The 13,298-nt window shown below is 35.1% G+C and overlaps 1 protein-coding gene across 1 annotated transcript; it reads left to right on the top strand.

Moving 5' to 3' along the window:
- The first annotated feature begins 1,210 nt into the window (after positions 1 to 1,210).
- On the top strand, positions 1,211 to 13,072 carry LOC113059286 (glucocorticoid-induced transcript 1 protein-like). Its single transcript, XM_026227666.1, has 8 exons — positions 1,211 to 1,651; positions 5,580 to 5,701; positions 8,960 to 9,046; positions 9,302 to 9,382; positions 10,505 to 10,645; positions 10,743 to 10,854; positions 10,926 to 11,046; positions 12,180 to 13,072. The coding sequence occupies exons 1-8, from the start codon at positions 1,369 to 1,371 to the stop codon at positions 12,448 to 12,450; spliced, it is 1,218 nt and encodes a 405-aa protein (XP_026083451.1). The 5' UTR covers positions 1,211 to 1,368; the 3' UTR covers positions 12,451 to 13,072.
- Positions 13,073 to 13,298: the final 226 nt, after the last annotated feature.

The following is a 13,298-nucleotide window of genomic DNA, read 5'->3' as shown; positions in this document are numbered from 1 at the left end:
GAAAAGCAAAACGAACTTCCATTGAGGACTAATGTTATTAATGTTATTAAAACATTTTTTGAAGGAGCTTTGAATGCAGCATTTTCTTTTCCCCTTTATGCAACCAAATAATGAGACATTTAGTTTGCTTCAATGAGATTAATGCAGATTTTCAGTTTAGTCTACCATGGTGAAGATATGCAATAGCATCTTTACTTACTGCTAAAAAACAAACAAACAATGTATGACCAGTAATAGTCTTAATTCGCCTAGAAAAGCCAATTTTTGGAGCTTTAGGACCTTACAAGGTGTGTGTGTGTGTGTGTGTGTGTGTGTGTGCATGTTGGGACATTTTCATGACAATAAAGCCACTGAGTTTGTAGTGCTAAGTACAGAAAGACAATTAGCATTTTCGTGACATGGGACTCGGCACATTTCTGTTGTTTTTGTGCATAGCTTTTTTTGGGATTCACCACAAGTAATATATTATCATAAAATATGGTCTGTGGTTATCATTACTTGTCGAGACTTTCACGTTTTGTTCTGCAACATAAATTGCAGTCATACCCCCAATACACTTTTGAGCTATGGCTGTATATTATAATGTAGAACAAAACAACAAGAAATTCCTAAGGGAAACCCATGACAACAGTCTTGCCTTGGAGAATTTGGGTGGAAAATTTGCTTTGTCATGAGAACTAATAGCATTTTGCTATAAGTAGCTTTAAACTGAGCTTCAGGCCCAGTGCCATTTTGAGTCTGAACACGAACACGAATGAGGAAGATGGGAAGGTGTTCGGTTAATAATCACTTGAATGTTGGCCTGTTTCTCACACAATTTACATACAGCAACTTCCTACTTGTACAGACAACTTTCATGATGTTTTTGCCATTTTTAGAGCTCAACTGATGGTAATCACTATGTTTGGAAAGGCATGAGACTTTTTTTTTTTAACTATTCCTTTAGGATAATTCAAGTAATGTTTTCCGGAATGTAAACAATACTCCTACACTTTCTTTGTTCAGAATATGAGACAACATAAAAACATTCCACAGGTCCAAAGCAATGTCTGTTTTTCACGCAAAACTAATCTCCACCCCAGCTGATGATGCAGTGATCTCATTGGCTCTTCGCTGCAAGTTGGAACGTACAAGCCAATAAGCAACGAGCAACGCTGGTCTCTGCTCCAATCAGATTCAGCATGCCGTGCCTTCCGCCCGCCCACTGCCTTTACTGTTCACATCTGTCAGCGCAGGAGCACTGGAGAGTTTGGACCAGCGTCTGAACTTTGCGTCAACTTCGATGCAAAGTTTTACAGGGAACGACAAGCTCGTACGGTCACAATAGGTTAAGAGGAAGCGAAGGTTGATAATAGCTCGGGTTTTCGCATGAACACGTTTTCAGTTCTCGTTCTGGAGATAATTAGTGTTTCTCGTGCGCATATACGCACCAAGTGCAACAGTAACTCCACTCTCCAGCCTGTGTCTGCCAGTGTCCCTCTGAGATGGAGTGATCAGACGAGATCAGCTTCATTCTCCTCTTCAAGACACAGCAGAAGTCCATCAGCATCATCACTATCATCATCATCATCATCACATGCCGCAAATATGAAGCAGATCACTAAGCCCACCAGGATCCCATCAGAGAGTCACTTTATATCAGCAGGGAGAGGTAAGCTTTTTTATTTTATAAATACATAATGCATTTTTAAATTTAATGTGTTTGAACTCCAGTTATTGAGTTTGTTTGGTCTTAAACTCTTTGTATGTGATCTGTAACTCTTTATTTTTCATGTGAGCTTGATTTGACTGCATCTTCCACATTGGATATTTATTGATTGGACTTTCCTTCCTAAGGTTTTTTTTAGACATTTTATGATCTGAATAGTATGTGCAGTTAGGTTTAAATCACTGAACAAGACAACATTGTTTAATTATAGTATCTGTGTAAGTAAAATGTTGCGCAGTATTATTTGATACAGATTCACATCGGTCAACTGTTAAAGAACCTGTACAAAGAAAATAAGAACTGATTCGAAAAAATAATTAAATAGCTGTTATATTAAATCAAAGTTAGATCCCAAACCAAACCTAGACCCACTAAGACCCAAATCCAGAACATGATTAGACCCTTGAAACCCAGATCCAGTATGATGCCAAATTTCTGTAGGCTGTAACTTTGTGTGTATATGTGTGTGTTACGTTTCTATATGTTTCTGTGAAAATAGCATTAGTTCTCTCAGTTGTTACATTTAAGGGGCATGTAAGTATATTTCTTTCTTTCATTCTTTCTTTCTTTCTTTTACTTTTTTAACCATTCAACCATTAATTCAGGGTTTTTCAGGATGATACAAAATGTTTACAGCATATGAACCACAGACCACTTCCCAAACTATTTTGTGAAGTATCATATAGTTTCATTTTATTGCCCTGCTCCTTGGACTTGATTCTGATAAGTCAATAGTGGCATTCAAGATTTATATCTCATAATATTGACATAAAGTTGCGTGATCAACCATTTTTTAAACAGCTGTGTAATTTTGATCTTTATCATCAAACTTCCACATTCATTTATTTGACAGGAAGTTGTGTATATAAGTAAGATATTATACAATCAGATGATCATTATCACAAAAAAATCTATATTTTATTTAGCAAAACTGGTTTAATATTCAGTAATAAATGACCCAATCTACATTATTCATTATGTATCACGCATTTGAACATTTCCTCAGATGACAAACACGTCTTTGATGTAGTCAAACTTGGAATAACACTCTACCATACTACTCTTCTGCAGTATGCAGTATGTATAGTGTGCACTGTAGAAGAACCTTGCAAATCTGACAAATCTTCATATATTTTAACATTTTATTTTATTACAAGATTAAATATTTTTTTGCCACAAGGTGCATTCAAGTCCTCATGGGAAGTTCATATATATGAGTTGAAAAGTCTTAATTATGACATCAGCTGCGTTCACGTCACTTTTATCGGAGCAAAATGGTGATGCACCTTTTCTACAAAAAAATTAAGCAAAGTTAAAACACTCATTTATGTGCATTGATCTTGTAAATACCATCTGACGCACCATAACTCCACACCTCTTTCTGAATTAAACATGCAACATCACGTGACAACAATGTAGCACTTTGCTTTTGGAGACATTTATAATGGCGTTGTGTTTTACTGTACATACTATGTATGAACTATATAGTATATACTGCACACTATTCAGGAGTTAGTAATCTAGTATTCCATTCCTGTTCTTATATGAGTAAACTACTATTGTCTAAACTGTTCTGGCCAGGCAGGCTGTACCTAATAAGTCGGACAGCTCTCTATGTATCTCCCGTCCTCGTGGAGTGCCTGATGCTTGTGTAGATTTGCATTTGAAACGCTTCTCCTTCACACAAAGACCTTGCAGCTGCCTCGCTGCAATCTGCAAGTGAATGTAGTGTAGCCGTCCCCCAACAAATGCATTGAGAAAAGGTGTGTGTACTGGGCTAAAAATGTTGATGGTTATCATTCAGACTGCTTCAGTGTTTGAGGCCTGTACTGTAAGCAGCCGTGCTGCGACACGTCTGATAATGAGTGTTACTTGCTGAGTTGTGTTTTTTTGGTACAATGGTGTAAAACAATGAGCAGAGGGTAAACCGACAGTGCCATTTTGTTGGCTCTTTTGCATAGGCTTTGACATTTTGTGTTTGCAGAGCTGGAGCAGAGAGCAAACACTCGCAGGAATTGCTCTGTGGGCTGCATGCAAGCGAGTTGTTTTGAATTTCAGCTGTTGGTGCATGTGTGTACATGTATGTGGGTTTCACTGTGAGCAGTTTCACTTTGTTTCATTTCCTCCTGTGTGTCCTCAGAGCATAACCTTAATGTGAGAACTCATTTGTATTCAATCAATAAAATCTATAAAAGTACAGTGTGTTAAAAGTTTATATATATTCAAGTGCATCTCAATAAATTAGAATGTCATGGAAAAGTTCATTTATTTCAGTAATTCAAGTCAAATTGTAGAACTTGTGTATTATATGAATTCAATGCACACAGACTGAAGTAGCTGAAGTCTTTGGTTCTTCTAATTGTGATGATTTTGGCTCACATTTAACAATAACCCACCAATTCACTATCACAATAAATTAGAATATGGTGACATGTCAATCAGCTAATCAACTCAAAACACATGCAAAGGTTTCCTGAGCCTTCTAAATGGTCTCTCAGTTTGGTTCACTAGGCTACACAATCATGGGGAAGACGGCTGATCTGACAGTTGTACAGAAGACAATCATTTACACCCTTCACAAGGAGGGTAAGCCACAAACATTCATTGCCAAAGAAGCTGTTCACAGAGTGCTGTATCCAAGCATGTTAACAGAAAGTTGAGTGAAAGGAAAAAGTGTGGAAGAAAAAGATGCTCAACCAACCGAGAGAACTGCAGCTTTATGAGGATTATAAAGCAAAAAAAAGATTTTTTTAAAACCAGTGTCACTGCATCCATTTACCAAGACATTTTGGAGCACATTTAGGATACTTCTGCTGATGAGCTTTTTGAAGATGCTGATTTCATTTTCCAGCAGGATTTGGCACCTGTCCACACTGCCAAAAGCACCATAAGTTGGTCAAATGACCATGGTGTTGGTGTGTTTGACTGACCAGCAAACTCACCAGACCTGAACCCCAGAGAGAATCTATAGGGTATTGTCAAGAGGAAGATGAGAAAAAAAAGAGACCAAACAATGCAGACGAGCCGAAGGCCACTGTCAATGAAACCTGGGCTTCCAGACCACCTCAGAAGTGTCACAAACTGATCACCTCCATGGCACGACGAATTGAGGCAGTAATTAACCGCTACCAAGTATTGAGTACATGTACAGTAAATGAGCATACTTTTCAGCTGGCCAACAATTCTTTTCAGCAGGTCAGCAATTCAAAAAATCTTTATTTTTTATTGGTCTTATGAAGTATTCTAATTTGTGAATTGGGGGGTTTGTGTTTAATGTGAGCCAAAATCATCACAATTAAAAGAACCAAAGAGTTAAACTACTTCAGTCTGTGTGCATTGAATTTATTTAATACAATTTGATTCACAATTTGAGTTAAATAACTGAAATAAATTAACTTATCCACCACATTCTAATTTACTGAGATGCACCTGTAGTTGTTATTATATATTATATTATTAGCATAATTATGGTAGATGTTGTCATTCATTTTATAAGCAGTTGGATGTATTTTTGTGGTGATGGATTATTAAAAAAATACAAAAATCCCATAAATTTGCACTGACAGAGGGACCTGAGCCATATCTAGAGATCAGACTATCATAGAGACTTGACTTAGGCCTGCAAACAAGAATGTTTTGCATGGTCAAACACTAGTCAAATTTTCTTCAGAAAATGTAAATATGATGTTTCTGTTACTTCCGTTTCCTTCATGAATACAATCTGTTTCAGTACGATTATGACAGAGGAGGCAACAGCTCATCAGTTTTCCAGTGACACCCACCAACTTCCTCTCTGTTACTGCACTGCAGTAATTTTTCATGTCACTGTCCACTGCATACATAATAAAAACGCCTTTTCTTTTCTCATTAGCTCGATCAGCCAGTCGACAGCCGCCCTCATTGGACAAGCTGCCTGAGCAGTACCTAATTGGACAGTGGCCGCGAGAGCCGTACCAACTCCAGGCGTCCTGTATGAGTGATAAAGCCACACAGGTGAGTCAATGTCACATGCAATTTGCTTCACAGTTCACATATAGTAACTCTTTAATAATAAAAACTTTAATAATAATAAACATGTACAGTGTCCGAATGGCATTGCATTTGTCAAAATAATATATTAAAATATCAAAACAGCATCTGCAAATCATTGATATGAGGCCTTTTCTCAGAACTAACTACCCAATTCTTTTATGCTCAGTGACTTAACGGAATTTACAGTACTTAGAATCTAAAAATTCAATTTTATGAAATGTTTTGCTTGAAAAGTTTTTTAATGCAGTGACATAGATATCGGGACGTTTACAACTCAAAATCAGCTTGTACTGGCGTTTGCAACCAATTTAATTTCCATAATCAGAAATGAAATCAAACAGGATATTAAACAAGACAACAAGTTGCTTTTGCCTGTAATGAATTGATTTATTTCAAAAGTGGGCGTTGCATAACAGAATAGAGCCAAGAGAGCTGAAAAATAAGAGACCAGTGACGTTAATGGAAAAGGAAATTGTTGCAGAGATGGTGCAAATGATTCAGTTTTATATAAAAGAATACTAAGAGAATTATGTATTATTTGGAATTTGTGCACTGATGAATCAAGCAGAGACATTACACTTCAAATGGCTGGATGTCATTGCATTAGATAACAAAATTCCATTAAAATATCATTGATACTTTTCTCTGTAAAACTAACTTTTGTCATTATTTTTTATAATCTAGATTGAAAAGTTTCCTCACGTGCTCCTTAGTGTAAAATAAATGATGCTTTGTATGCTGTTTCATTTGTATTTTAATCACATTAATTATTTAGACAATTCACACAAATGTGAACCAATTTCATTTTCATAATCTGTCAATTTTTAAAAAGTTAAAAAGGGTATTAAATTAGACTAAATGTAAGTTGTATCAATCAGGGATTGATTTATTGATCCACAGTGGATATTAACAGACTGGAAAAGGATTTATATGCATTACTTATATGCATATGCATTTTTTTTTATTAGTTTCCTTTTTTTCAGATATTAGCATTTTGAAACTTAAATAGACTTTTAAATATTAATGGGGAAAAATTAAATAGTGAAAAATATTGAGGCGTTTTCAGTACATGTAATATTTGACAATATACAGAAAGGAAAAGTAAACAAATAAAGCCATTCGCTGTAGAGGACATGCCAATTATTAAAAAAAGAAATTTTCATTGTATCTAAAATAACGTGCACCAAGAAATGATTCATAATAAGACCAAAAACCTATTTCTGTAGTATCTAAATAAACATGCACCAGTAAATGATTCACAATAACACCAGAAACCTGTTTTTGTAAAATCTAAAATTACATGCACCAAGTACATACATGTCTTTTTGTGATATCTAAAATAATATGCACCAATTAATAATTCACAATAAGACCAGAAATGTCTATTTAAGTAAATACATTTGATTTCTTCTTGCTCTGAAATGTCCAAATGGAGCCAGTGTATACTGAAGGCCAGTTTTGCTCGTTTGCTCAAAATGGTCATCTGTCGGTAATGAAGTCTATTCTTACTGGGTTTTGTTTCCTTTATTCATTAGTATCATGAAGTCTTTGACTGCTCAGTGGTTTAGCTCCGCTGAGACCCCTCGCCTCCCCTGAAACAAAGCCGTCACAAAGGCCCGATGTTCGGTGGCAGTCTGCCGTTATAGAAAGTTTTCTCTGGTTTGTGTGGAGTGAATTCTTTCTGGAGGTGCAGCAGTTTGCACCTGTCGCTCTGTGTGTGTGTGTGTAGGTGTGTAAGGCTGGAGAGCACATGGCTGTGTGTCTCTGCACCACCTGGCGCTCTTCGACAGCTCTTTGTGTGCCTGCGCTGAGCTGAGCTGCCTGCAGTGAGATCCATACATATGCTAATGTCTGATCCGGCTCGCGGAGGCCTCGTGCTCCAGAGCGGCCCAGAATGTCAAAATCAGCCTGTTTCTCTCAACGTCTCTCTTCACGCCGAGGCTCTTTGTTGACAGTAGCAGCGTTTGCCATTGTTTAAAGCGCTTGGAGAATTAATGGTTGGTGTTCAGAACCTTCTGTTGGACTGTTTTCTTAGTCAACATGAAATCAGTATTGACCCTGTTTACCTCTTTAAAAAGATGGCATTCTTTGTTCATTTATTCACCGTCGCCTTGTGAAAAAGAACTGGATGGGTATGCTTTTACAAGCTACTTGCAGATAATATAATATTCATGAACAGGTTTTCTTCCTTCACCCTTCCATGAATCAAGGCCTTAAAAACGTCTTGGCAAATTCTTGGCAAAATAGGAATATCTTCTTGTTTTCCAAAACAAATATCTAAACATCCTTAAATCAAGATACATTTACTTGAGATGCAAATTGAAGATATAGTAAACCATGAAATCTTGTGTTCTGGAAGAAATGAACAAAATTAGGTGAGTTTATGCTCACCTTACCCCAAGAACAAGTATCTGTCATTGGGGTAAGAAAACTTGTTTTCCTTTTAAATTAAGAAGATTTTTTTCTGAGCCCATTGGCAGATATTTGTTCATGTTGTTCATTTTCTCATAAAACTTCTTATGTCATTTTTATCCTTCTCAGGTAAATGTGTTGTGATTTAAGAATCTTTAGGCATTTGCACTGGAAAGCTTATTAAACATTGAAATAAACATTAATGTGCATACATATCTATTATATGACATTTCAATGAAAGTTACATTAAAATATATTTTATTTTACTTTTTTTAAGTATGCATAGATGCTCTTGTGTCGTTACAAACCAGTATGACTTGCTTTCTACTGTACTTTTGTTTATCCATAAAGTGAAAGCTTTTTATGGATGGCTGTTATTACATGGACTAAAACAGTTGAAACATTTATAAATATTCCTCCACCCTTCTTCACCTTAACTTTCTCAGAAGTTTATCAGCTGGCATGCCACAAAACAGAAGACATTCAAGACGGCCTGGAAGTTCAAGTTGCAACATGACACATGCAGGTTCAGTCGAAAACATGGATCTGGAAAATGATTGTCAATATTGTCCATCTCCTGTGGCCTTCTGGAGCTCTGGGTGTCTGTTCATCGGTTGTGTTGTGGTTTTGGTCGAAGCGACACATGCTGTTTGCCAATCACTAATATTTTGTTGTTGTTTCATGAAAAATTCACATATTTAAGGTTGCATGACTTCAAGAATATATTCTGTGTAGGACATGACAAGTTAAAGTCAGCGTTTGCACGGTGACCCTGTTTTAACCATGTTTAAACCATGTTTATTGCAGACACCTGGCTTTTGGCCTGAGGATGGAGGAGAGGTTATCGTACACAAACGCTCGGCATCATGGGGCAGCGCTGACCATCTCATAGAGGTTTGCATGAAAAAACACAGGAAAAGTTATTGGCTCGTTGGCACCTTTAGGAAACCCACGATATAAACATATCTTCAGAAGACTCACTGAGCGATGTTTGGTGAAACCTGTGACGTTAGACATCGCTATTAAACATGGTTAATTGTAGGTCATGTCATCTAGTATACAGTAGTCATCATGGGTGGAGTTTAGATTTTGTGTAACCGTTTAATTCTTCCTTCCATTTGTTGATAATGGTAAAAATGTGATTTCTAGATTGCAAAACTTCGTCAGCAGCTCCAGCGCAGTTTGCAGGGCAGCCACAGTATCAAGGAGAAAGAAGAAGTGACGCCCCAGGTACTTTTTACTTTGGTTTAGGATTGGTTCTGATATAATTACCTATAATTACCAAAATGAAGTCAACTTTTCTAAGCAATCAGAATTTTGGGGTTTTAGAATCAGAATATTTGGTGGTTTATCATTTTGAAAAGTAGTATATATAAGTTTGGGGTCAAATTATTTTGAAAGACATCTCTTACGCTCACCAAAGCTATGTTATTTTAATCAAAAAATGTTAAAAAAAGAAATACTGTTAAATACTACATATTAAAACTTATTTTATTTTTATATATGTTTACAACATAATAATAATAATAATAACAATAATATTGACCCCAAACATGTTAATTGATTTGTATTTAAATGATTTGTATTTAAAGCATCGTCAGATAAATCAGTGTTCTTTTTTCAAATTTTGTTTAAATTCTATTTAAATAAAAAGAAAAATACAAAATTTGAGAGCAGCGTTGATTTGGCCAGCTATACCTATTCACAAAAGAAAAGAAAAAGTGAGGAAAAAAACATAGCATTGAAGCTTATTATATTATATTTTTGCTTAATTTGTCCATTGAAATGTAGGGGAAAAATTGTGAATTTGATTGAAAATTATTTTAAAAAGTGTTTTATTTATTCTTTTGTTTGTTTAAACATTTAATTAAATTTTTATTATTTAAGATAATTAACATAAAATTGGAATATAATGCAACATTTGCTGCAACATTTTTGGCTTACGACCCATTGATCACTTTTAATTTTTGGTTCTTCGGTATATATATATATATTATATATATATATATATATATTATATATATATATATATATATATATATATATATATATATATATATATATATATATATATATATATATATATATATATATATATATGTGTGTGTATGTATGTATGTATGCATGCATGCATATATGCACTGTGAACAATCATAATGTATGCAAAACATCCAGTATGAAAAACCATAATGATCCTAAAAACAAGCTTTATTTTCTTTTAGCAAAATGTGATTTGATATTTTTATCTTTTGGGGTGAAATTTGATACTGAATGTATTTGTGAGATGAATTCATAGATTTTATAGATTCAGACTTTGACATTAATCAGTTCACTGTTTTTTTTATTTTCCAGCCAAAGCGCCTCTCTGCTTCTTCATCTAATACTGTCCTTTCCAGACCCGTGGTGTGTCGAATGCCCAGCTATAGTGACGGTGTTAACCAGGAGCTGGAGAACGTCTTCATCTGTGAAGCCTGGGGGAGAGAGGAGGAGAAGGTACAAACACACTCAAGGTTTCATTTGAACATTTCAGTAGCGTGACACTTTAAAATGTTTTTTTCATTTGTTGCTTTTTTTTGTCCTGCTGGTCCAGGCTTTGGAGGTGCGGGACGGCGGGCGCGCTCCTGTTCCTCCTCTTCATCACACACATCAGATCTCCTGCAGTCCCTGTTACTGCTGCTCTCCTGCTGCGGACGCTGAGAGAGGTAGTGGTGCTTCCACAGAATGTTTGCAAGGGAAGATTTGTTCAAATAAAGAGCTTGATTTGTCCTCTCAGATTACAGGTGTGGTTCACCTCTGCCTCAGTTTTCCAGCTCTCCCAAACCCAACAATAGTTACACATTTAAACGGGAGCCTCCCGAGGGCTGCGAGAAAGTCAAAGTGTTTGAAGATCTCATGTAAGTACCACACTGTAGATTTTTGATAATGATATGATTTTTTTTTTTTTTTTTGACTTTTAACCATATTTTTGTTGTGCACATCCAGAGATCCTGCTTTGGTTTTTGTGTTTGCTGGTAAAACAGCTCAGTGAGCCTTCATTTTTGATAGCATCAGTTTAACACTCAAACCACTTGAAGCATCATGCTTAAACATGTTTTTCTAGTTCCATAGTAATGCTATGTTTGTGGACAATAACATGACTTTTCCAGGCATTTGTTATTGAAAATAAGTATTTTGTTGAGATTGCACACACAAAGAACCGTTTACTAAACAACAGCCAAAATACTAATATACAAAATTAGCAAATTGTCTAATATATTTATGCATGTATAATGTGTATATGTACTTATTATTAAAAAATCATTCAATATTTACATGATTAATAAAGTCTACATATATAAATATCACAAACATAAAATTACTAAGCTATATATATATATATATATATATATATATATATATATATATACATATATATATATATATACATACAATTAATTTATATATATTTTATTAATATAATAGTAAATAAAATAATGAAAAAGTGACTAATAGTATTACAACATTTTTTAATGTTTATAGTTTAAAAAACTAACTTTAAAGTTGTAATGCTGAATACACTCAAACTTTTGTTTAAAACATTTCAAGCATATATTATATATACTACATAATGTCATACATACATGGAAACACACAGTCAAAATTGTCATGTATATATCACACACACACACACACACACACACACATATATACATACATACACACACACACACACTGCATGGGGTATATTTGTAGCAATAGCCAATAAAACATTGTATGGGTCAAAATTATTGATTTATCTTTTATGACAAAAATCATTAGGATATAAAGTAAAGATCATGTTACATGAAGATATTTTGTAAATTTCCTACAATTGATTTGAACAACTTTAATGTTAATTTTCTCAGTATTTAGAATTTTTTTGCACTCTCAGATTCCAAATATTGTCCGATCCTAATAAACCATACATCAATGGAAAACTTATTTATTCAGCATCCAGATGACAAGACTGGTTCTTGATCTTCTCATAATATAATTTTTTTCTTTGTAGCACTTGTAGAACACAAGGCTTTCCCATCTTCTCCTGCCCAGACAGAAACAAGGTGAACTTCACTCCGAGCGGCTCGGCCTTCTGTCCGGTGAAGCTGCTGTGTTCGTCTCTTTTCCCGTCAGATGATGCTGCTCGTCCCAGTTCACTGGATACTCAGACTTCAGGACAGACGTCTGGTCCATTTACAGAGACCACCGTTCAAAACAGCTTCCCGCTGCGGCCCGTGTCGTCTGAATGCTGCAGTATGAGGAAGTGCCTGCTGCTCAGTTAGCCAATCACAGCTCAGATCTCAAACGGCTGACCTTTCTAGGGATTTTCTAGGGAATGTATCACTTGCTAATGGTTCTCCAAAAGGACCATTATGTTGAACTTTGCCTTGGGGTTTCATCATTTCTGCTGGAATGCACAAATCTTTACTTAACCTTACAGCACATCCTACTAACCAGGTGAAATGCATTAGATAAGACAGATAATCAACAGACCAACAGCCAAAAATGTGCTTCGTGTCTTAACACACAACTCAGGATTCATTTCCATTAGGGCTGAATGATATAGCTAACTAATTATATTTTAATGTCTTAGTTGTTTGATTATATATATATATATATATATATATATATATATATATATATATATATATATATATATATATATCAAACAACTATTTCCTGTACAAGAAATGAAATTTCATCCCAACAGTCATTGGACTGACATGAAAAGGACTGCAAATATATTGCACATATTTTATATGCTGCCCAGCCCTAGCATCCATACGTTTATTGAACCGTAAAAATGGCTTTGTGTTCTTAGTGTCTTTGATTCACGTCACACTGTTATGGTGTATAAATGTGACTGCTGGATGCTCACATTAAAGTGACATTTTCAAGATATAATATTTGCATTCATTTCTGTGTGTTACTCCAACTATACATATTACATAGAATAAACATGAGTACAACACAAAACACTGAAAATTGTAAAGACATTATTTAGTGTAGTGGGATAGGATTTATGATTATGCATATTTTACTTTTTCTAGTAAAGCACCGATTAGGCCTAGTAAAGCCTTTTGGTCCCACTGTGTGTTGTTCTGTGAAATCACATTTACAAATCTGTAGT

The sequence above is a fragment of the Carassius auratus genome, chromosome 41 (genome assembly GCF_003368295.1).
Source record: "Carassius auratus strain Wakin chromosome 41, ASM336829v1, whole genome shotgun sequence".
NCBI classification, from domain to species: Eukaryota; Metazoa; Chordata; class Actinopteri; order Cypriniformes; family Cyprinidae; genus Carassius; species Carassius auratus.
Note: the sequence above shows the minus strand (reverse complement) of the source record. Positions and strands in the feature narration are given on the sequence as shown.